We start from the raw sequence: 26146 nt of genomic DNA, 5'->3' as shown, positions 1-26146 counted from the left end.
ACTAAATTGATTGCAGATATAGGAAAAACATACCTTGTGATTAAGAATATTAAAGTTGATGAAGAATTTCATATATATATTTGAAATAAGCACTTTGATAATAAAAATAATATGAATGTTGTATTCTAACCAAATCCAAGATGGTCACTTAAGCTGTCACTTGATAGTATTTCATGTCACAATCTGATTGCTCACTATTAGCTTACAAATCTGGACAGTAAAGGTACAGTTTTGTCCTATGGGATTTTTGTTTAACTATAGTAGATGGTAGATTTTCAAAGTTATGAACTTAAAGAAATCGTTCATTGGTAATGTGGGCGTCGTACAATTGTATTTAATTATGTATACACAAACTAATCCCAATAGTTTAATCACAAGCAGTTCTTTGTCATATTGTTTTATGTATGTCTCTTCTTTAGTATACATAGTTTGCAATAAGTCACAGATACTTGTGTTAAATTTGGCTTTGCAGTTCTTTTTCATATGTTTCTTTGATACCATTTTCTTTTGTTATTTTAAGCCACATTTCATGTACATATCTATGTGCTTTAGCCAATAAACACATGTAAGTGCCTCTTTATATATCAGTATGCAGCTACCAAAGTTTAAATAACTGCTTTGTAATCATATAAAATTTTCTAGTTTAATTTTTCTCTATTATGGTGATGTCTTTTTTTAAATCAAATACTGTTTGATATTTGATGTGAGACATATTCATGAGCTATGTCTCCTAAGCAAGTTTAATAACTTTCAGGAGTAGTAATAATGGAAGATAATGTGGTTGACTCAGTAAAGCATTTGTGTAATATTTTTTTAACAACATCAAATGACCGATATCCTCATACTGAATTATTAACAAAATCAGATACTCAGTGTCAGAGTCATGCTTGCATGTGATAGTACAGAGAGCAATGAAAGTAGCCTCACTTCATGATTAGATATTTGAAGATCCTGGCTAGAATTGGACTTCAGAAACCTACACCTGTCAAGTGGTAAGGCTAGCTGACTTAGTTGACACATGTCACCATGTCCCCATCAGTAAATCAGTGCTCATGCTCTTGATCACTGGATCATCTGGTCAGGGCTGGAGTATTAAAAGACTGCTGCCGTATTTGCTGAAAAATTGCCGAGTGTGGCATTAAACAACAAACAATCAAAGCATTACAGTCAGGCCATAGGAGGAACATACTGAACACTGTTTCCATTCATGTGCACATGACATTGAAACTAGTAAAATTTCTATTTGTTCTGTTTTATGAATATTAATGGTGAAGTAATATTTAATGTTTTGCTGATCATGTACTTGTGTTTCCAGCGTTGGCGCAGGAAAAGACCATCCAGAACATCAACCAGTTTGACAAAACGGGACTGAAAAAGGCAGAAACTGTGGAGAAGAAAGTGCTCCCTAACAGTGACGGTAAGCTGAAGCACAATGACAACAATAGATTTTAACATTTAAATTTTGGTAGAAATAGATAACCCTGTTTAAGGTGAAAAGGAGCTCCAGTCAGATGGAAGCTCGAGAGACTGGAGTGGAGGGAAACGTGACTCAGGGATTGAAAGACTATAAGAACACAAATACCATGTATAGAGGTGATGGATCGAGTGACTTGGATGATTGAGTTTCTCTATGTGCTGACTGTGTGGATCATTGCTAAGATTATTTGTAATAGAAATGTTTTACCAAAATTAACCCTGGAAAAATGGAAATGAAAAATAACAGCAAAATGGAAAACACAACCATAACAGTTTTTTCACATGTAAACCACATGTATTTTATAGAAAACTGAGATGCAGAGGAGTATATATTATTGAAACTATTCTAAAAAACTGTTTCAGTTTCATTGACATTTAAAGTTTTATTATTATTAGGGGTGCAGCTGGCAAAAGAGAAAGGCTAGTGATGTAGTGATGTTGAGATGATTGGGTGTGAAAACCTTGAAGTCAACTTTGTGTGCACTCTTTCCTTGTTGTCTCAACCCCTAGTGTACAGTACACCACCATGTGCACTTACAAGAATCCACGAATCCGTTGGCATATGACCAGATGGTGGCCACATGAATGAGTGCATACACCTAGCTGCAGATACATCAACGTGCAGTAAACATGGACAAAGTACTGTGACTGTGTCCCAGCCCACCATGCTGTAAATGGGTACATTGTTAGGGTGAGAAAGCCACAATAAACTCAGTGCGCCTGGAGGCAGCAAGAGTTGTATACTGCCAAGGGAGGTGAGACTGATGATAAGATCTGCTGTTGAGATAGACATCCAATGATAGATGGAAGACATCCAATGATAGATGGAAAAAAATACCATCCCCTGAGCAAGCAGTAGTAACTGTTGCTTGGATATGTGTGCTATATAAACATCCAGTAATGATAATAAATAATAATTTCAACGTATATCCAACACTGAAAATAAGCTGTACCTTGCTATGACCCCTAAGAAGGTCAGGGTCTATGAATAAACTAAGGAATTCCATCTCACAATCTGAAGACATTTTGATCCACCAGTAACTTGACACTCATTGATAGGATTGTTTGGGGACCACCTTTGTGTAAAACAGATACTGGTCGAAAAGTTTTCAAATTTGGAAAGCAGTTTGAAATGAAATAATCATTATTAATTATTGTTCTGCTGAAGTTTAATGTCATAGTCTGATGTGTTGGTCACATTCTTAGGCTTGTGTATGGCATTAATAGGAGATGCATTGCCTATCAAAATATCGTGTCCCAACTGTGTAGATTGATGCTCATGCTATTGATGACAGGCTTGTCTGGTCCTGACTCAATTATTCTCAGACCACTGCCATTGCTGAGAGCAAGATTACGCAAACCAACCTATCAAAGTGTCCTTGGCGCAGTTTTGATAGATTCAGTGCAACCAGATTCTCTTTCTTCTTCATTCATAAGCATCTGGTTAAATCTTAAGGCGTAATTCATATTGTGCAAGTAGAACTGGGATACAGTTCAAAGTAGTGTTAAACTCACTCACTCACTCCTTTACAGTGTTTACAAATGGTGTTTCAAAGTAACAGGACATTGGGTCCTTAAGTTTCAGATGTCTGTCTGACCCACTGAAAATTCACTGGACCCACAGAATACAATAAAACACACATTTCAGATTTAACATTTCTCATAATTGGTATTGAAATTATTATCATTATATTATGACAAACATTATAAACATAAATTTATAAAGTGTCACGTGCCACAAATAACAACTTCAGACAAAGTCATTGTGATATAGTCAGTCAGACACTGGGGCCAGCAGGTTTGTCAGAGAGTCAGACACTATTCATGAACTCTGCCTTTATATTGTTTCAGACATTGGTCAGGAAAAGAAGGAGACTGAACTGAGGAAATCTATTGGAGAATTCGACAAGGAGAACCTCAAGCATACAACTGTCCAGGAGAAAAATCCCCTTCCACCAAAAGATAGTATGTCTTCTGAATGATACAATGTTATGAATGTTGATCAGTCTAGTATGCCCATTGCATGAATACATTTATAGCCCCTTCTTGGGCCTTCATACTTCCTGTGTGTGATGGAAAACAGTCAAGTGGTGTTCACTGAAGCGGTTGTCTGTGCAGAGTTGTCTCCCTTACTTGTCAGGATAAGTTTATCCTGGGTTAAAAATTGAATTATCTATCGTAATTCTGAAACGTTTGTGATACCCCTTCACTTCATCTGTACAAAATAAATTCTACAAATAAAGAACAGAAACAGGAATTGTATTTATAGGTGATAGCCTATTGATTAAAACATTTGCTCAAAATATTGAAGGCCAAGGTTTGGTACCCCACATAGGAACACTGTCTTAAACCCATTTCTGCTATCTCTCTCTCCATGATATCTGTTGCTGTTACATGTGGTTTTGACGTAAATTGTAAATGCTGTTCTTATGGCAAGGACTCCCAAGGTCATCTGTGGGGATTTGCGGCCCAACATTTTAATTATTTACATGTTTAGTGCTGATGCTTCTCCATGCGTAAGATAAACCAGTACGTTTTGTTTCCTTCAGCCATTGACCTTGAAAAGAAGCAGATGGAGTTCGAGAACTCTATCCAGAGTTTTCAGAGGGCCAGCCTGAAGAAGACAAATGTCCAGGAGAAAAGTTGTTTGCCTTCCAAAGAAGGTAATTCAGACTGTCTGATGTTTAATTCTAGGTTTAGTTTAAGTAATTAGCTGAGTATGTGACATAGATTTTATGACGTATTTAGTGAAATGTCTGATGATTAGGCCTTGGTGTCTGGGGGAAAATTAGTACACAGTGTAATATTCTAGCTTAAGAAGTTCTTTCAATCATGATGGTTTCCTGAGAAATGAAATCACGGGAACTCATTGTGAAACTTCATTGAGTACATGGTTCATATTTATATTTCCAACTCCAGAAAACGTAATGTAAAAGGCTATTGAAAGAGGTCTGATGATTTTAGTAAACTGTTTTCATGTTTTCAACAACTCAGATCTTCAGATCAGCCACATAGTGCGATAAATCAGCTATATATACCTTGCTGTGCTAGACACCATTCCATGCTTATTGCTCCTATATATGTCATACCATTGTTGTTCTTAGAATTTATCTTCAACAACTCAATCACATTGTAAGAGGCCACTAACAGGATCGGGTTATTGACCTATTTCATTGTATGCCAGATGTTGACAGATCGATTGTCTAGTCCAGACTCAATTGTTTACAGACGGCAGCCATATTGATGGAATATTGAGTGCAGCTTAAAACTAAACTCACTCACTCTAGGAAGTTTGAAATTGTCTTTACTTCTGTTTCAGATATTGAAGCCGAGAAGTCTGGTAAAGCATAGATGAGGGCTGCTACTTGTTACTACAGGTTACCAACTGCATGTTACTACTTGTATCTAGCATTGTACATACACATGTGATACAGCATCGTATACAACATAGAACAGGTATACGATGCATACCATCTGGAATTTTCAGTTGACAGTTGACTTATATTCCCTGCATATTCAAACCAAATTTTTGATAGCAAAAATCATGTATTGAATGTCTGATTTTGGGAAAAGTTTCAGTACAGATATATCAAGGATATGTGAGAGGCAAATATTCAGCCCCAACAAAGACTGCAGATATTCACCAATTTGGGGGGAATATATTTTAGTATGAAGACAAATGATGTTATGCCTATTGAGTTTTGTGAAAAATATTGACCTACATATTTTAGAATGAACTAATGATTGGTTCCCATTTACCCTGTTAAGGACGTTACAGTTTGGTATTTAGACAAAGCCCTGCGATAAAGTTATTCATCATACATTGGTTAGAACAAAGCGTGGCGAAGGTGTGTTATGTTACACTGGAACCTTTGTGTACAGAAAAAACTATACGCTAACCATTTTCATTGCATTTCAAGCATTTCACATTCTAGTTTATGTTATATATGTGTAGACAGCCATTTGGGGCCAACAACCATAATCCTCTATCAGTCATGAGAAGATGAGTTATCTCCCTTGATTTAATTTGCTTCTTCCAACTGAGGTGATTTACCAAATCTCGATATAAGTGTTTGAATAGTTATTCTGAATCCTGTATTACCGAATGTTATATTAACTATACTTTTATGTTGTAGTTATTGGAAATTGTTTTGTTCAAGAGGGGCATGTGTTTTGCATTGTAATAACATCAAGGATATTTTGCTTTTATTCCTGATTGTATGGAAATTGTTTAATTAATGAAGTATGATAATTTCATGTTGGAAAAATCAGGTTATTTGGAATAAAATTGAAAATGCACACAAACCAGTTTATTTTGCTTATGTGAACTTGATACTGTAGTCAACATGTTGAGGGCCTTGTTCTTAAGACAAAACGTAATAATATACCTTCAACAGACTTGGCACAAGTATGTCAATGTTCTCATATCGTGAATGCATAGCATGGTTTAGGTGATCTGTTTTTCTACCCATTTGGATCTCTTTGGAAATGAACAGCAATCATCAGCATTCAAGATGAAAAAGTTGTTTCAGGTCAATGCTTCAACATGCATTTCAGCTCTCAATATTTGTTATAGAGTCTGGCTCTTTATGTGTTGAACAGTGTGTCTGTTCACACAGGTTAACTGGGACATTGTGATTGTACTGGTAGATCCTCTGATCTTGTTTGTTTCTGAATGTCAGGAAAGACATGTGGTGCTTTATACTTTTTCATGCAGGTTTTTTGTAGTTTCTGTACCTTCATATATAGAATTAGAATTTTTAAATCTTTGCTTGTTTTAATAACAGTATTAACTTTGCTAAGTTACACAAAGAAGCTTGTCCATTATGGTTAGTAAGAAAAGGTTGTACAATATTTTCGAAATATGACTGTTCTTTTGATTATTTTGGTATGTTTGTTTTGGAAACATTAATGTTTAAAACTTGATCAGTTTTATTTGTGAAGAATTTCGTCCATTTTGATTTTGTGATCCCTTGTTCCTGTAGATGGTATATGAACATAAAACTGAGGACCTGACTTGCTTCTATTGGTGACCTTTGTAAGCTGTTGCTTTACTTCCATCTGTATATTGATGTATGCCATCTTAGAATAAACATATATTTCCTGGTTGAAACTTCTTTGTGCACGTCTTGTTCACTAGACTCACATTATTGTCTCACACTGTGGTATGTGGATATTCCACCTTTTACCTCCACCCTCATTGGACATTAGCTGTATGTCTCCAGAGATAGTCTTTTGAAGTTGATATCTAGGGCATGAGGACTGGAGCCAACAAAGATGGAACAGGACGACTGTGAAAAAATATATATGCAGTACACCATACTGGTATCTGGAGTTGGAATAAACCCCATACCCCATGCTTTTATCTGAGGGCAAGACCGACACACCCATACCCCATGCTTTTATCTGTGGGCAAGTCAGACACACCCACACCCCATGCTTTTATCTGAGGGCAAGACCGACACACCCATACCCCATGCTTTTATCTGAGGGCAAGTCAGTCACACCCACACTACATGCTTTTATCTGAGGGCAAGTCAGACACACCCACACTACATGCTTTTATCTGAGGGCAAGTCAGTCACACCCACACTACATGCTTTTATCTGAGGGCAAGACAGACCCCCATACCCAATAATGTAAGGCCACTTATATATCACTGCACAGGCATGCCCAAAGAGCATACAACATGTTGGAGATTATTACCCTGGATAACACTAGCTGTAGCTGCCCATTTTCTGCTGGGCGAACAGGGATAACTTTTATCAAACTCTCTTACCTAAGGTGTGTCATTTGCTTCATTGTTAGGCAGGACTGAAGTCTCTTGACTTCTCAAGAGTCGTGCTGTCAAACATGGCACCCATCCAAGGACCCTTTGATATTTGAACTTCCCATTGCCCTAAGCTAGTGTCTGAGGTTTTGGCAGAATCCTAGATGCAGGTATTTGAAGACAGATCAGATCCCAGTTCCCATGCTGGTATCTAAGGGCAGGATAGATCGCAGTTCCCATGCTGGTATTATAGTATGAGATCATATTCGACCTAAGGTGCTTGACCTCGGCTAGTATCAGACCAGATTAGATATTAAGGATAACTCTACAGATCTCAAATACAGTGCTTGACATCTGCTGCGATCGTGTTAAAAGAGAAACTACAGAATATTTCACCTCGAGGAGTATCCGAGATGAATTATGGTGAGACAAGTGCTTGACTTCATGCTTTGACCTCAGCCGGTATCAGAACAGAATCGATCTTTACCTCTGTTGTGGGCAGGAAAGATCTCTACGTACCACATGCTTAACTTCCATGAGAGTCTTAACCTGACATTTCGGTAGCCACGTTTCACAGCGTGTAAAACACGGAGACCAAAGATTGTTGGTTTGTGTATAGAAAAAAACGTGTTTATTTCAGCACATACTCAGAAAATATTCAACAATTGCAATAAACAAATAATTTATGAGTGAACATAATCAGGTGAAACTACTTAACGCTGCATTGGCGGTGCAAGGGAAACAACTCTCACAATGCTTGCATCAACAGTGAAGGCATGTACAACATCAGTATTGTTTAACAAAATAGGTAAATTCTAAACAAATCACGATTTAGTGGATTTCACCAACTCACCATGCGCCCCTCACACCTCGGTATCTCGCGATTATTGGTTTGATGATTTTCAAATATACGGTATGATAATGTAACACGTACTTCAAACTGACCCAGTAGGCTTTACCTTGATTCAGGATTAGCGTTTAGGTTTGGAAGATCATGTTTACAAATGAACCCGGGAATTTATGTATCACTTTAAATAAATGGAGATTCTTTCTGGTATGATAATCATTGGACTCACTAAAGCAAGAGATTCAATGCCTCAAGGTCAAAGGCAAATTCATTTGCTTGGATAAACCAAGTTCTTTGAGTTTTAAGACCAGTTGGAAAGTGTACCGCGTTAGACCAGCCTCGCGCATCATTTCACCTGTATCAGCTGAGAAGGGATGAGGCCATGCACGTCTGCAGAAGGGACGGTTGGTCTGGACGTTTTTAGCCACGGGGTGCAATTGGTACAATAGTTAACCAGCACGATATGTTGGTCCACAAAGTTGAATTAAGGGATTGTTGTCATCTTCCCCTTTGATCGTTTGCTGTAATTTTAAGAAATACAACAATTTGTTGACTACTTATTCAGCAGATATAGTTCTGGTTACAGAATCCCAAATTTATTTGTTTCTAGCAGATTGTATTTTACTGAGATGAAAACACGAAAGACTGAAACTCTAAAACTCTCACGTTAAAGATCACAGAAAACAATACAGTAATGCCTAGATATCACACAACCACATAGACTGAAATTGGCATGTATGTACATAAGTATAATTATCGTTCAGCAAGGTAACTTGTAAATTCGACTTCGTAAACCAAATATGTACAAGCGTAGGTCACGAGTTGAATGGAGTCGGTTTTGATTGTTATTTTCATTTTGCTGACTCTTTAAATACTTAAATTCGTTCCTGTCTCTTATTTTTGCCAATGCATGAACGGTTCACCCATCATATTCTAACGGGGGTGTAGACTGGTACCGTGTCCTAGGTGCGCAAGTGTATCACGTCACGACAGTTACATATGGCAGGTACATAGCTTACGCGTATATTGCTAATAGGAAGACAAGAACTTATTCAAAACGTACAAAAAATATTTTAAACAGCACACTTGATGTAAAAATAAATGCTTCATATGGTGCAAATCTACATCGATGGAAATTATGAAAAGAGTGCTGTCTGTAACATATAAGAAGCTATCACACACATATATCTGGACTAGAAAAGGGCCACAACTATGTGTCCACTTTGGCAATTTACGTGTGTTTGCTTGTGTTTGTTTAAAGCTCCTTTTGCCATAATTTGAATATATTATTAGTATTACATACTCCTGGAAAATAATTAAGCACCACTTACATTTAAAAATGAAAAGTGGCATTTCAGTGTATCCCGACTTAAATTTCAGAAAAATTCATAACGAGTCACAAAGCGGCATTCAAAAAACAGAAGTAGGCCGACATTAAACATAAAAAATGATGACATATTTTTGCACTGTTACCACAGGTGCACCAGTTAATACCCACTTAACTGCTTTCTCCTGCATGTATGCGTCATGTGATTGACCACGTGACTACTATTAAAGCTCTCGACACTAACCAGCAAAACGCTAGTTTTTGGTACTAACGTTTCAACAAGCACAAGCACAGGCGGAGGGATCCTTTGTCCGGAAAGTCTCTTAAATGGCCATGGAAACTTGTGAGAAAGGGTGAAAATGAACTGTGCAACACCCCTACCCCCATCCCTTTCTCAAAAATCTGTATCCGCCCAGACTAGTGTTACCTTAATCATTTATCAACATGAGAAGAATGTCAGAGTTATTCATTCTGTGTACTGAGTTATGCTATATATGTACTGAGTCATGCTATATATGTACTGAGTTATACCATATGTGTACTGAAATACCCCAATTATGTACTGAGTTATATCATATTGTACTGAGGTTGGATATACAAGGGAAAGAAGTAAGTATTTTTGCTTAATTATTCACCAGTTGTATAAATCTGAATATACCAGAGTTACGAACTTCGGTGCCACGTATATCAAGGAACTAGTCAAATTACTACACGCATAGCAATGGTCTTAAATTTACACGAATAGGAAATAATGCTGTCACAACAATGATGATTATCACCTGAAATCATACTTTTTACGGGACATTTGTTAGCACTTATGAAATAATCCCTTTTTAACCTTAGGGCAAAGCACAATCATGATGGCGCACCTCGAACAGTTTGGATTGTCTTGGTGAATCGGGAATTGTTCATTTAAAAATGCATAGATGAATATAAATATAAAACATTGTCACAAACATCACGATGTAAATGAGAACAGAGTCAGCTAGCAAAAACACATCCTTTAACCATGAGATTGCCGCCATCGTAATCAAACAGCACTGGCCAAATAAAGTGATTGATAGACGATGCACGTGCTTGGTCACATGACCACCACAGCTTGTGACGCTCATCGTTATAACGTTTATCCGTGATGGACATCTTCATCGGTGGTTGTTGTATCGCCATCTGCCAGGTGAGTCTCGCGCTCTCGTGCAGGTAGCGGTTCACGGCCTTGTTACTTATAAGGCCTTTCACGTCTTTGAACTCTCTTTCCAGGGTGTTCTTTGTGATCTGGAATACAAGCATCTATTTGAAAACGGAGTTAATCAGAAAGTGCATTTTCATGTGCAAGCTGGGTACCCATATGTCGAAAGGCTGTACACTGCAAAAGGCGATGCACTCCCGTGTTAAAACTGTTGTGCACCTCAATTTCAACAAGATTTTACCCTCTGTTTGAAAGCCTGTACATTATTCTAATAGACGTTGCGGTGAAGGTTTCCAGAACCCTATATTGCTACCATCGTTAGCACACTTTATTGAAAGAGGCTGTGTACCTTATTACAAAGGGTTTTGCCCTATTCCTGAAGGTTGTTCAACCAGTATTCCCAAAGTTTGTGCAAGCCTTTGGAAATGCCTAGCATCATCATTCCAAGAGGGCGGGCACCCCTTCTCCAAAGCGATGCTCACCCTTTATTCCCCAAAAGCTGTGGGCTGCTATTAACATAAAGATCTTCATGACACTACTATTCGTTAAAAGCTGCATGTGTATTTTCTATTACAAACGGTTGCGCACGACTGTTAAAAAATTCTTCATCACTGTTCCAAAACTGTGCAACCCCTGTTTGTCTGGTGAACATGTACCTTGATGAGCTCTCCCGAGTCGATGCTGTCGCAATTCTGTCGCAGTCGGCTTCGGATGGCGTCGGTCATCTCCTCCGGAAGCTGCGTGGGTTCTGAGCTCATGCCGCCCTGTGCGATGCTCACCTGTAGTCAAGAAGAGCCAGATATATGCAGAACATAGGCAGGCATTACACGGGCATCATCACATCAGCTCCATATAGTTAAAATGTACACCATTTGTGACATTCGTGTGATATTAATCTACCTAGATGTGTTTCACATTCGTCTCTGTGTGGACACGTTCTATTTCTTTATACATTATAGATATATAAGAATGCATATCTACGCATGAAAACCCAAAAGAAAAGTTATATAAATGATCAGTGTTAATGTACAAGGGCGTGTGTGAATTTATATTGTCTTTCATTTTATGCATGTGCATTAAAAGAACACCGGCACATCTAATAACACATCATGTAGTTTTTAAGCAGATACTGTCTAAAACCCTGGCGGCCATACTCACCGCCAGTGCTGGTCTCCTCAGCAGTTCTCCAATGGCAAGTTCAAGACACTGGTATACCTCACGGGAAGCCTCATACGTTTGCTGTGGCAGATGACGTCATGTCATAGGTCAGTACACATTGTAATTACATCATTTCTTTCACTTCATTTTTACATATACTTTTATGATTAATCAAAGTATTTTAATATAGTCATCACTCCCATCCATAGGTCCACCATGTTAATTGTTGTGTGGACGCGTCTCCTGTTTTCGGAGTGTCTTCTCAAACAAGTGTCAATATTCAGTTTACTTTTTTCAGAACATGGCTGTTTTCAGATAGATGCTGTAATCATTGGTTCGAATCCACTGTTTCCCCGATTATATGTTGATATTACTTGAATACCTAGCGATAAACTCAAGTCTCTCACTCATTGGTGTATTGCCTTTTTATGCTGATTATAACTCGAATAAATATCATATCACACCATTATGGAAGAGCATAAGAAACGAGTTATCTCCTCTTCGTCCATGCCGGAGCTGTCCTCCAGTGACTCCTTAGCATCCATCCACTCCTGACTCTCTAGGGTATTATATCTCATGGCGATCACACTGGGTCGACACCGCTCGTTGATGTTCTCAGTAAGGCGGTTATCTGCCCTTACCATGGGCTTCACGCTGCTTGTCAACCTGAGACAATAATTTGTTAGGAAAAAGATTAAACAATGGTATACCATGACACAGGTGCACGGGATTACCTGGCATACTAGCATAATACGAATCAAGAAGAAAGAAATTCCATTTTGGTAAAGCTGCATTTGTTATCAAGAAAACTGACTCGACCAGGACAATAGTAGTTTTGCACCTCGCCTACGGTCTATGTATATTTTCAGAACGTATAATATTAAAGTAAGTCTAATCGGCTGTATTTGGCCACGATGAAATTCACTTAATGGAGACATGAGTATTGTGTAATGAAACGCCCAGGGTTACTGCTGAAAGCACAACAGCTCATCATCTACATCATCTACATCTGCAGATGTAAGATTGGCCTCCAGACTCAACTGTACAATATATCTGAGACTTACTTCTGTTTGAGGGAGTCGTTCTCTGTCTTGGCAGATGTAAGATTGGCCTCCAGACTCAACTGTACAATATATCTGAGACTTACTTCTGTTTGAGGGAGTCGTTCTCTGTCTTGGCAGATGTAAGATTGGCCTCCAGATTCAACTGTACAATATATCTGAGACTTACTTCTGTTTGAGGGATTCGTTCTCTGTCTTGGCAGATGTAAGATTGGCCTCCAGACTCAACTGTACAATATATCTGAGACTTACTTCTGTTTGAGGGAGTCGTTCTCTGTCTTGGCAGATGTAAGATTGGCCTCCAGATTCAACTGTACAATATATCTGAGACTTACTTCTGTTTGAGGGAGTCGTTCTCTGTCTTGGCAGATGTAAGATTGGCCTCCAGACTCAACTGTACAATACATCTGAGACTTACTTCTGTTTGAGGGAGTCGTTCTCTGTCTTGGCAGATGTAAGATTGGCCTCCAGACTTAACTGTACAATATATCTGAGACTTACTTCTGTTTGAGGGAGTCGTTCTCTGTCTTGGCAGATGTAAGATTGGCCTCCAGACTCAACTGTACAATATATCTGAGACTTACTTCTGTTTGAGGGAGTCGTTCTCTGTCTTGGCAGATGTAAGATTGGCCTCCAGACTTAACTGTACAATATATCTGAGACTTACTTCTGTTTGAGGGAGTCGTTCTCTGTCTTGGCAGATGTAAGATTGGCCTGAAGACTCAACTGTACAATATATCTGAGACTTACTTCTGTTTGAGGGAGTCGTTCTCTGTCTTGGCAGATGTAAGATTGGCCTCCAGACTACGGTATTCATGGCGGGCCTTCTCCATTGACTTCTGTGCAGCCTCCAGACCGATCTTCGCCCGCTTGTACTCATCCTGAAACGCGTGGAAACATCATCACTGTCGCAATTGTCGCCAACCTTAACTCTATTTCATGGTAACTTTCTTTTCTCTTTAAAATCAATGGACAATGAGAGAGTGACCATTGTGGGAAAACGCTGTAGTGATCAAAAATTTTGAAATACCTTATAATGGTAGCCGCCATTGCCCACAAAAAATACCGACTTGAAAAATGTAATTTGTTGGAGGATTAACCCAGTGATTCACCTTCGCAAAATTTCGAAACTTACGTAAGGAGGACTTATTGTTGCACCAACTGTATATACCCGCTTTTTATAACATCGCAGCACGCACCTGCACAGTGGCTGTGATGTTCTGGAGTTCCTTTACGGTCTTCTGCAGACTCTCTACCTGATTCCTCAGAGCCTCGTTCTCAGTTTTCGTCTTCTGTAGGTCGGCAATGATGACGTCACCAGGACCGTGACCTGCACATGTAGACATTCAGTTACTGAGCAATACAAGTTTGAGATTCTGTGAGTACGACGATGTATACGACCAAACTCTATATTCCTATCATAGATGGATATTTTAGTGTTAGATAGAAACATGATCGACTACGATATTCTGAATATTGTTGAATTTCCAAACTACAGTTACACAACATTCCAGACTTACTCATATTTTTGGTGGGCGTGGACCTGTCGTCATGGCGACCCAGCTGTCTTCGTAGATCTTCATTCTCTCTCTTCATCTCATCCAACTTGACCCACAGCTGACCCATGCCTCCCCCACGTGTCTGACGCGGGGTGCCGGTGTTGGACGACAGACGCTGGTTCTCCGCCAAGAGTCCCTCCAAAAGATTCTGAGCTTTCTCCAAGAGATGTCTCGTCTGCTGATCTCGCTTCTTCATGAGGAAGACGTTGGAGAGACTCGCGGAGAAGCTCCGAGCTTCCGCTATCAGATCTTTCTTGGCATCGCCAGACATGTTAGCTGGAAGATTGCCTATCCTCAATGTGTTATGTGCTGTCAACAGAGAATCAGAACAGTCTTACTTCCATATTGCCATGCATAGTGACGTTTTACTTGTTACCTAAACCTCATAAATCCCAGTCATGGTGGTGGACACCCCCTAGTCGCTATCCTAGTAATGGCTGCCATTCTTTCCCAACCGTGGTAGTTTTCCACGGCCTTATTTCTATTCGAAGCGCTCATGTTTTCTTTAAATCACCGTCCTCAGGTTGCACCCCCTACCACCACAAACTGTACACAGGCAGACACTCGTTTGAAGAAGAGAGATTTCAATATTTCTGAATGACCAAGTTTTAAACATTCAGTTGATGAATATTGATAACTATGCTCAAGTATATGGACCTTCGTCGTCCAGGTGAAATCTGGTCAGATGTGTCTTAGAAGAATATATAAAACCCCTAATTATTAAGATGAAAAAAGCCAGAACATTTCTCATGCATCTTCCGCAACTCGCGACTCAAGTGGATTATTTACTCATTGCCAGAGAATAGTTGACTAACGCTGTTGTGTTACATTGTACATGACTACCTCTATCCTGTTTATTCAGTGGTGAAACTAAAACAAAAACAAGTATATTTGGACGGTAATATTTCAGATATATCTGAGTTGTTTGTATAATTCCAGGTTCCTCAGACGACCAGTCGTGGTTTGTCAGCTCTTGTTTTTGTGATTGTGCGGCGTTAGACAACATAGAAACCAACACTCACTCAGTGACATGAATGTTAACTTGCTCTCATTACTGGTGTCAATCCTTGTTGGATCATGTATATGAATAGCAGCAGATGTAGTGACTGTGCCTGTAGTGGTTAAACTTTGAAATCGCTCTTCGCGGCGATGATTAGGTTTGATGTCCCACATGGGTCCAATATGTGTAGGCCATTTGGACTATCCTCCGCCTTCATATCACCAGAAATGTGTTAAAGAGGAGTGGGACGGGTCCAAAATTTTCTACCTGGATACCACACTCCCTACCCTGATACTGATGTTAATCCTTGACACCAAACTTGTAAGAAATGACAATATATTCTTCAGCTCTGAGGCATATATTTTGAGTTTGCCAATATCTTAACCATGTATGATATTCAAAACAGATGACAGGTGAATTATGTCAAAATCTTCAAAGACAACACAACCGTAAAATTATGAAAGAATAACATATGGCACTGTTTAATCAATACGTCACATAACGGGTTCGGGTATTGAGGCGGGTATCAGGGTCCAGCTCATTACCCTACTGTCCGAGGTATAGGTGTTACCCGTCCCAGCCCTAATCTACTGGCAGCAGGAATACATGTAATCCATGAGTAGTGGGGTATGGTTTGTGTTCCGACATTAAACCATGCGATATACTGTGACATACAACCCAAAATACAGGTTTGTACTAACGGAAGGTTCTTCTTCCGGTTACATGAAGGTCGAGCTCCATACACCCTGCTTGTGACACATGTAACATCATCAATCACTAACAAGGAAGGGTACTTTAAACAAACTCTTCGAGTGAGTTTGGGTTTGTGCCGCTTTCCTTAGTATTGCAGTTAACTCACGGCGCGTGAGATTGATAATGGAGGACCTAGGAAGGAAGTGCAGGTCTCAGACGTTTCCTGCTTTTGAGAAACAATGGGCAGTCTATAAATGCGGTTCTCATTACTGCCCCTCACACAAAATATAGCGTATATCGATGCCCGAACATGCGTGTGTAAGGCAGCAGACGTGAATACGTTGCCAAATGGATAAACCTTGAATTCTTTGGGTTTGATTTCCCACATGCGTCCAATATGTGCAGGCCATTGGTGTAGCATTGGTCTAGATATCACAAGAGATATGTTACACAGGTGTGACAAGTACTCGTTGCTAACTAGCCAACAAGAATACATGCCGTCGACATGACGGCTCACTGGAGTCAACAAATGACCGTCCATTAAACAAACGCCGTGTCGAGATGTTTAAGTAGCACAACATATATGGTGTCGTTTTTCAACAGTAATATTAACCAAATCACACGGTTTCGATACAGTTGTGTCTCCTTTTAAAACAAACGAAACAGCCACTCACCAGAGAGTTTGTGTACTACAACTGAACTAAGTCATCACTACAAAGAAAGAGGAAATCGAAAAGAAGTAAGAGGGTCGACTGAAACTGCAAATCTTCCGTTTTATCTGCAGAAATTCAGCGTTGGGTGTACGGAGATATGCCTCCTGTCTACAGTGATATGGATAATGTATACAGCACAGACAAATTGTTGTGAAAATGGCATCTGAACTGTAATGTTTACACTATTCACTTGGAAGACTAGAAGACGTGTGATAGCGACATCAACACGCGTCATGTCAGTCTCCGTTCTCTCGTGCACCGCGCGTGCCGCTATCCAGCACTAGATGGTATTTTCCTTGTTGCTTTGTCTCGCTTTATTCGCCCAGGGTGAAAACAAATGCTCTGGTATATGCTGAGGCGGTTTTGTACGTTTCATTCTGATATATGCAAGAATTTCTTACCTGACACTGTCTACATGCGATGATTCAGAAACCAACAACCGGCTTGGAATTTTGGGTAAAGTTATCGATTTTACCACTGTTGTAGTCACGCGAATTCATTATAAGGCTCTCCATTCTCATAAGCGGTGTCTCGTGGTTTTGGATAATACTGCACATGCGCGTATGCTAACTACAGACAATGTTTAATGAAAATATTTATGCTATTTTATTTCGATAAAATATTGAGATATCAGTAACAATTCTGATGTTGCACTAAATAATTTCCCGAATCTTTTGTCTGCGCGAAATGAACATTGACAGATGTGGAGGGGTTCAGTCTGGGGTGAGACAGATTAATCAATAACTCTATATTAATGAGCGTGGCGCGAGCTGTATTGGGAGACTGGAATATAATTGGAAGTCAAGGAAAATGGCCGCAAGTTCAGAACCGAAAATATCCGCCTCTTCTCTGAAGCCAGTAGATGTTAGCCCCATGTGCAGCGGAGGTATGAAATCCCCAACAGACGATCCGCCAGATTCGGAGAACACAGCAGAATATCAAATCGTGGCGGCCATAGATTTTGGTACGACTTTTAGCGGCTATGCGTATTCTTTCGCTTCTAACAAAGACGCCATACACGTCAACAAGAACTGGGGCCAAACTCAGGGTTTTCTGCTGCATAAAACCCCCACCTGCCTTCTTCTCAAATCCGACGGACAGTTTGAAGCATTCGGGTTTGAAGCAGTGTCTAGGTATAATGATCTCGCGGAGGATGAGGCTGGAGATTATTATTATTTTGACAGATTCAAGATGAAACTCTACGACAATAAGGTTGGTAATCGCATATCTCCTTTGTTTTGAAACTATACAATATCCATGTGTCCAATTTGTCATTATGGTGAAACTGAAGTATGCTTCAAATCTGGCATGCAGTCGTGTCGTTTCGTCAGTTGAGTCAGCTGTTATTAGATAATTGACAGTATTTTAACTCTGTGTAAATGGTTTACTTCACGCCTGGCTGCTCTTCTTTGTTTTGTAATCAGTGCACGATATCAGGCGCAGTATTTCATCATGAATAATTTCTGAGTAGTGTTGTTTCCGCATATTTTAGTCATGGTATAGAGAGCTTGATTGTGACATAATACTGTGTAAGACCCACATGGAGTGATCATGTGACCTGTCACGTGACTCTGCAAACACGTGCTTCTGTCTTGCGGGACGGACAGTTTGGCAACGAAGCAGTTCATAGAAGAAGTGTATGTCACACAAAGTTTGGAATCTATGGGCATATGGCATAAATATACATTACTTTTTATAAACAAAAACCTTGTAAATCGAAACAGACGGAATAATTAGCATAGCCTTCCATTGGCTTATCCGACGCCTATACTAGTACATTTTACATCAGTAGCAGATGGTGCAATATACATAGATATACAGTAAGTAATATCACATCTGTAATGCAGAGGATCTAATATTCATGGCGTGGTATATATACATTGCAAGGTATCCTGTGAGTTGTTGATGTCATGAGGGTATTGAGTTTATCTATTCGGGAGTTCAAGTAGAACATTTCTGTATGTATTTTTTTCTGATGTTTGCATACAACCGACAAACAAGCATGAGATGATATGTTTCCTCTACCCCTTGATAAGTACAATGTTTTCACAACATTGGTATCCCAAAATGCCAACCCTTTTCTATTAGAAGATCATGGGAACTACATCTGAAATGGGTTAGTGCTGTTCCTGAATATTTCATTAAGATATTTTGAGAATTTTTCAACAAATCTTACTATGTTCATCACAAAGACAGCTGTTATATTTTTTAGTCTACCCAACTTCATAGCAGACCAGCCGATAAGGATAAGGTAACAAATTCACCTAAGGGTCCACAGAACTGTCCTATGTACATTTTATTCACATAAACATAAGCTTTCATGAATTAGTGAATTAAAAAGGTGTTAAGAATTTTCGATATCACAATCTTGATTTCTTATATTACAACATAGATTTTAAGATGTCATATTCATAATATTATTTATGTAACTTTTATTTCTGCTTTATGGGGGGAAATATGTACAAATAATCAATAATATGAAAGGAATATTTCACGACTTATCTGTACCTTTTAGGGGTTTTGTTTAAAGAATATACGATACTGTTCACTCACTCATTTCCCTCTAAATATACAAATACACATGTGAGTGAGTTCAGTTTTACTCTGCACTCAGCACTATTCCAGCTATATAGTGGCAGTCTTTAAATAATGGAGTCTGGACCAGACAATCCAATGATCAACAGCATGACCATTGATCTGAGGGTCAACCAAGTCAGCAAACCTGACAACCCGATCCGTTAGTCGCCTCTTACCACAAACAGAGTCGCCTTTTATGGCAAGCATGGGTCGCTGAAGGCCTGTTCTACCCAGGGTAGACCTTCACGGGTATAGTCCATATACACATGTATACTACATGCATCATGTATGCATAAACTGTTAAGACTTATACAGTATATTGCAGTGCAAGAAAATACATAGTTTCCGACATAAAAATATAGAACTAAAATTAGTGAAAGCTGGTCCCCATTTTTGTTTAAGGTTATTTCATATGTTCTATTTAGTTCTAAGAATTGAACATGTTATAGAAATAGATATATATTTCAATAATTGTTAGAAATATTTATGTTGTGATGTTAAACATACAATTTGTGTTCCTCTGATTAAACAGATGATATAAATACATGAAATATTAAAATTGTAAAACAAATAAACAGTAGCACAACTGGCTACACAAGATCATCATTCAGACTATGCCCTAACAAGACAGGAATTTAAGATGTGTGTGATATCTGACTCCTTTTTACAATGAGTTATCCCCCTTGGGAGAGCAGACAATATATTGTGGGTTAAAATCTTGAGGTCACAAACATTATTTCATTTTGTAACAATTATCTAGATTGAGACCAGTCTGTACTACTAAGTAGTATGTAATTTCAAGGGGAACAGTAAGTACCATCTTTTAATGTCTTTTGGCTAGGCATGAATCAACATCATTCCACTTTCCAGCAGGTGCTCTTCCCTCTAGACAATGTCATGAAATGAATATGAAGCATTAACATCACTTGTTCAAAATGAATCCTACTAATGAATATCAGTATAATATATGTTTCCTAGCCTATAAATGACATTTCTTCACTTCACTGATATCTGAAGAGGCAGACACCATCAGTAATCTGTAACAAATGTTTTTTCAGGAGCTGAATGCAGATATTACTCTGAAAGATGCCAATGGCAAAAGTCAGCTTGCAGTGGACGTGTTTGCTCACTCACTCAACTTCATGAAGAAACACATGTTACGTGCTATCGGTGCTCACCTTGGGTATGACCCCCACCCAGACACTGTCCGCTGGGTGCTCACCGTGCCCGCCATCTGGGACGAGAATGCCAAGCAGTTCATGAGAGAGGCAGCATACAGGGTAGGTGTGCGATGCATCAATGTCTCACCATGCCAGAAAAAATTAGATTCATTCTTGGGGGAATTTGGAATGGAAAAGGGGTAGTTAGGTTTAGAGGTCATTTATTTTCTTACATGGGCTTAAAAGATGTTCTATGTTTGATTTATGAATGTTATATACTCACACATATAAGAAATGCAAGTTTTCTATCCAAGACAGAAACAAACATAGAAACCTAAATTGATGTGAGTTTTTGGAAGACAGTGAAGCTTGATGGTGTTATCAATATTTTTTTTTGCATTTTGAAAGGCCTGAGTAAAAACACAGCAATAGAAGGAATTTCCAAAATGCATCATACCAAAGTACAGTTGTTACCAATTAATAATTTAGCTCACCTGTAATATGGACCCAATTGTTACCAATTGATAATTTAGCTCACCTGTAATATGGCCCTGGTTGTTGCCAGTCAATAATTTAGCTCACCTGTCTGTGTTGCAGGGTTCTCTGATTCTGACTCCCCACAGTGAGCAGCTAGTGATAGCTTTGGAGCCAGAGGCCGCATCTCTCCACTGCCGCAACCTCCCTGCTACAGACTTCATCGGTTACAAGGACACAGCACAGGCATCCAACCCTTGCTTCGAGCCTGGCACCAAGTACCTTGTTGTGGATGCTGGAGGTACATACTGGTTAGATTTACCATTAACAGGATTTCAGGTCTGAATAGGTCATTATAGAAGAGGTGTCACTGGAAATATTACCACAGTTTCAAATATATAGATCTAGAACAAAATTACTTGCACAGGCATTAGCTGTAAATTATATATGTAGAACTGTAATTGGTAAATTCAGTGCTCAGTGTATTAAGACTATCTCCTAAATAATTATTATAACTTTTTTCTGCTTTGTAAAGTTCCATCTTAGCCATGATAGTCAATGTAAACATTAAGGCAGTTTACATGCATGGCAGTTAACTTTAGGAACATTATTCATAAATTTGTATTGATACAGTATGAAAATTAAGAATAGATCAGTAGACTGACATCATGATCTAAATGAAATCTGTATCAAATAATCTGTGCATAGACAGCTGGCTGAAAGAAGTTGAATCAGGTGGACAAATCATCTGATTGTGTGAACTTTTATCCTGATGGGGGATCATTGGTCTTAAGTTATGCTAAAGAGCAGACATATTTACAGCTACTGCTGATATTGTGAGGAATAACTCCTGTATATACCTGGCTGTTTATAGCTTATTTATGTTTGAAGAAAATGTTACCCAATCTGTTGAAAGAAGAAAATAGTATTACAATAAAATGAATTAATATTTTGATACTTTTTCAATGAAAATAAATAAATACCAAAAACATCTTTTGAAGGAGATTGTATAAAGAGCAACATTCAAATGTATTTAAAAGTGTACCTTTCATTCTTTATATTAGATAGTCTCTTTTACTGTTTTTTATTTATTTGTTGGGACACATGCTGCTTCTGTATTAAATCTTGACTCACTAATGGTCTGCCCTGTATTCAATCTTGACTCACTAATGGTCTGTCCTATATTAAATCTTGACTCACTAATGGTCCGTCGTATATCAAATCTTGACTCACAAATAGACTGTCCTGTAATAAATCTTGACTCAGTAATGGTCTGTCCTCCCTTTAGGTGGAACCATTGACTGTGTGGCGCACAAGATCCGCAAGGACGGGAGGATCCGGGAACTGTTTCGCGCTACTGGTGGAGCGTGGGGTGGCACCATCATAGACAGGCAGTTCCTGAATCTTCTCCACAGAATCTTCACCAAAGACTTCATCACTGAGTTCCAACAGAGCTACCCCAAAGATTTTGTGGAACTCCTACAGGACTTTGAGATCAAGAAGCGTGGAGAGTGTGATAGTATCCGTGTGTCCCTGCCTTACAACTTCTGTAACTTCAAACACAATCAAGTCAGTGTACAACAGGCAATCAAGACATTCGCTGCTGACAATAACAATGAAGTCAAATTCTCGTCTGGGAAGTTGGTGTTGACGTCGGCAGTTGTGACGTCGCTGTTTGCCGATGCCTTAGCCCAGATTAAAGACCATGTAGATCAGCTTCTCCAGAAGCCAAAGACCAAAGACTTACAGTATATCTTCCTGGTCGGTGGCTTTGCAGAATCCAGTCGTTTGCAACAAGCTCTGAAAACACATTTTAGCGAAAGGGTAACGTGCCTTGTTCCAGATGAAGCCAGTCTTGCAGTTGTTAGGGGAGCAGTAGCATTCGGGCATGATCCTAGTTCGATATGGCAGAGGATCTGTCGTTTCACATACGGTGTTGGATCATACTTACCATTTGAAGAAGGCGTGCACCGAGAGGACCTCCGAGTTGTCTCTGATGGTGTCACCCTCTGTAAGAACATATTGCAAACATGGGCCGAAGCTGGTGAGACCATCGGACACAATGAAATATGGAGGGAAACATACACCCCCATTATTACCAACCAGAAAGGAATTATATTTGAGTTCTTCCGGTCTTCTAAAAGACATGTGAAATACACAGATGAGGCTGGAGTTGAGAAATGTGGGTCGCTAATAGTCCGGATGCCGGATCTAACCGGGGACAAGGAGAGAGCAGTGGACCTCGAGGTTATATTTGGTGGAACTGAAATCAAGGTCGTGGGATACGATCACACTAGCACAAATAAGTATGAGACGTTGATAGACTTCCTGTCATCCTGACTTTCTTTCCTGTAAACTGTTTGCCAGTAGACGAAACCATGAATATACAGAAGCATTTTCTCTGCATGTGAAAAAGAGGCAGAACAGCAAAACCACCTAACTTGGATGATGCAGTAGAGGAGGACTCTGTTCCGTACATTGTAATATTCAACCTTGGGCTGAGCTGAGCAGAATGTTCCACTTTACATATGTTTATACACTGCATGGGCAAATCCTGTGCTAATGCTTGATCTCCCCATGATAGCAGAATGAACTATTCCAAGTGTTTTCGGCACAAGGCCAAAGTAAACAATCATGGTTTGGTTGACGCTAACTGTCCAACATATATAAACATACTTAGTCAAATATTACCTGTTTCTGGGCATGATTTTCAGACATAAAGCAAAATGGGATTGGTCTGTCAAAACACAGGAATGCAAAATTTGTATTTAAAAAATGGTATTTTCTGTCCTCAAACTATCAATTACCCAACTCTGTTTCAAAACAGAAGGATCTTTGATAGTGAAAGACATTAAATGTCATTATTACGCTCAGAAACTTTGTTTCCTTTGTTTTTCAAGAATTACACAATTTTGTAAATTTTGTCATGATAAATATAGTGTTTTTTAAACGGTCAGTTCCAAACTGATATATTTTCCTCAGCTAGGACTTCAGCCCTAATTTTCACCCAGAAAATATTTTGTTTTGCCTTTCTTACAGTTACTGACAACTGACTAAATTGTAAAACAAGACATAAAGTAAGACATTTATATTTGTTTACAAGACACATGTACAATCACAACAATAGCATTGGTCAACATCCAAGTTGTTGTGTCCTTCTCCTCAAGAGTCACTTAAAGATAGAGAACCATCAAAGGTGTCTCAGAAGGAACTACCCAGCTAGTGAGGTCCATGTTCCTATGTTCTTGCATAGCGAAGAAGACTCTGCCTAGGTAAATAACTTGATAATTCCTTCTCAACATCTTTCATGATTCAGTTTATTGTTACTTCATTCTTTTGTGATAATGTCCTTCACCCAATATCTATGAAAACTATGGTGCAGAAGTCACATAGTGTATGATTTCTATGCTGGAATTTGGCAACTTTTAGTACTGTGTAAGGTAATCAGGTGACTATGTTTACTCGAGCTGGTGAAAACGATTTTGATAATTGCAATATGGGAAGAATTATGAAATGATTATTGATATGCAAAGTCTGTCACTGATAATATCATACATAAACTATTGTGATGAAACTCATAGTTCCAGTTTACACACACAAAACTATGTCTCAGTTCATTGGCTGCTTCAATTGTGTTCAAAACAATGTTTTGTTAGAAATCAGTTTTAGTGATCCATTCTTCACTAATGACATGAAATATCTCTCTCAGACATTTTCATGATTTCATCTCACTGATAGCTGTCAGTCATCATTTGACATTGAGTGAATGATTCTTAATCGCTGTGAGTTAGTTTTAGTAACCAGCCATAGTTTTAGTATTGTGCATTGTGTAAACTGGGCAAGTCACAAGTAGTGTCAGACTTCGAAAGGGAATGGTTTCACAGTATTCATTGCAATAGAATGTAGAAATGGTACACTATACACAAGGACATTAAAGATAACTGATTTTGATAACACATTTACCCATGTTTGCTTTATATGTAATACTATTCAACAAATCAAAACAATATTTTTATCAAGTCGTCATGTCTTTCTTCAAGATATATACTCCATCAAACAGTATCCGCCTAGCCTTACAACCCGCCTCTCTTTCACACCAATCATGCTTGTTGGTATATTGTTGTGAAACTAGATTTAGAGATATTGTTACATGTATAATTGTCTATACTGTTTATACAGAATCAGTGTATTTACCAACAATCATGGCTTTCTGATGTCTGCTGCCCCAGCTGCAGATAATTATCTCTAATTAAATGTCAGCAGACAAGCTTGTATACACGAGAGTGTTGAACTCTTTGTTCAAAGTTAAACAGCTGATACTGTACTAGTAAGTAATTAAGACAGAACGTCTTCCACAAACATCTGCCTCTGTAGGTTTAAGAACAGGTTCTATCAAGCAATAACTGGTTTTACATGCCAACATCTGAATTTCAGCTAATTATAAATTATATTTGCAGAGGGGCGGGGGGGGGGGGGGGGGGGGGGGAGGTTATATTTGTCATGATTAATTACCTTTCACTAATTTCATGTTTGAAACAGTGTTATATTGCAGTGTATCTGTAAGTGCCTACTTCACTGTGATGTGAAAAATATGCGTAATGTCGGATTCAAACTTGTTGCATCATAGGCAGATCTGGGGGTGGAGGGTGGATGTTGCAGGGGTGGACTACCCCCATTTTGTCCTGAAAGTTAATTACATGACCACTGGAACTCTCATGAAAATTAAGTGTGCACCCTTTCTCAATAGTGTGTATACCCCCACTTACCCACCCCACCCCTTTCTCAAAAAGCTGTATCCAGCCCCGTGAATTATATACGAGTTTGCATGCATGTATGTGTGGAAATGAAAACCCTGAAAATATTAACTATAATGACTTAAGGTACATTATATTTACCCCGGACTTTCATGTATGGCATCTGAAATATGTCCATGAAATTCTGTCACTTGTTAAAAGTTTCTGATAACACCTTAATAGGTACAAGGACAGTTCATGAGATGGTTGAAAGTACCAGTGCATACCACATGAGGCACAGATGACATGAAGGAATAGAAATTGAGGTGAAGTATTATTCTCATAGACATTACATATCTTCTCTCCAAGGTCAGAATCTTAAGGAAGGATAAAGTTCATGGATAAGCAACTC

The 26146-nt window shown here is 38.8% G+C and overlaps 3 protein-coding genes across 8 annotated transcripts in view; 2 read left to right on the top strand and 1 right to left on the bottom strand.

Annotated features, from left to right (window-relative positions):
• Nucleotides 1–6589, top strand: part of LOC137274586 (thymosin beta-like) — a 62433-nt gene extending 55844 nt beyond the window's left edge. For all 5 annotated transcript variants that reach the window (XM_067807854.1, XM_067807856.1, XM_067807852.1 and 2 more), the window contains 4 exons: nt 1316–1417; nt 3328–3441; nt 4026–4139; nt 4796–6589. In XM_067807854.1, coding sequence (XP_067663955.1) covers nt 1316–1417; nt 3328–3441; nt 4026–4139; nt 4796–4827 — 362 coding nt within the window. In that variant the 3' untranslated portion in view covers nt 4828–6589. The remainder of the gene's footprint in view (nt 1–1315; nt 1418–3327; nt 3442–4025; nt 4140–4795) is intronic.
• A 1261-nt stretch (nt 6590–7850) lies between these two features.
• LOC137272998 (myosin-2 heavy chain, non muscle-like) lies at nt 7851–17331 on the bottom strand. The gene is made up of 8 exons (XM_067805435.1): nt 17192–17331; nt 14346–14693; nt 14025–14155; nt 13576–13706; nt 12229–12430; nt 11765–11845; nt 11263–11385; nt 7851–10692 (listed from the first exon to the last, which is right to left on the bottom strand). The coding sequence occupies exons 2-8, from the start codon at nt 14653–14655 to the stop codon at nt 10402–10404; spliced, it is 1269 nt and encodes a 422-aa protein (XP_067661536.1). The 5' UTR covers nt 14656–14693; nt 17192–17331; the 3' UTR covers nt 7851–10401.
• Nucleotides 17332–17504: 173 nt separating this feature from the next.
• Nucleotides 17505–25429, top strand: LOC137274583 (heat shock 70 kDa protein 12A-like). Of its 2 annotated transcripts, none has more exons than XM_067807850.1 (4): nt 17505–18002; nt 20426–20647; nt 21125–21302; nt 22290–25429. In XM_067807850.1, exons 1-4 carry the CDS (start codon nt 17601–17603, stop codon nt 23339–23341), a joined length of 1854 nt encoding a protein of 617 aa, XP_067663951.1. In that variant the 5' UTR covers nt 17505–17600; the 3' UTR covers nt 23342–25429. The 2 variants fall into 2 exon arrangements, with proteins under 2 accessions (XP_067663951.1, XP_067663952.1); XM_067807851.1 differs by lacking the exon at nt 17505–18002 and adding an exon at nt 18364–18427.
• The last annotated feature ends 717 nt before the right edge of the window (nt 25430–26146 follow it).

Source organism: Haliotis asinina, chromosome 2, assembly GCF_037392515.1.
Source record: "Haliotis asinina isolate JCU_RB_2024 chromosome 2, JCU_Hal_asi_v2, whole genome shotgun sequence".
Classification (NCBI taxonomy): domain Eukaryota; kingdom Metazoa; phylum Mollusca; class Gastropoda; order Lepetellida; family Haliotidae; genus Haliotis; species Haliotis asinina.
This window is presented reverse-complemented; position numbering and strand designations above follow the sequence as displayed.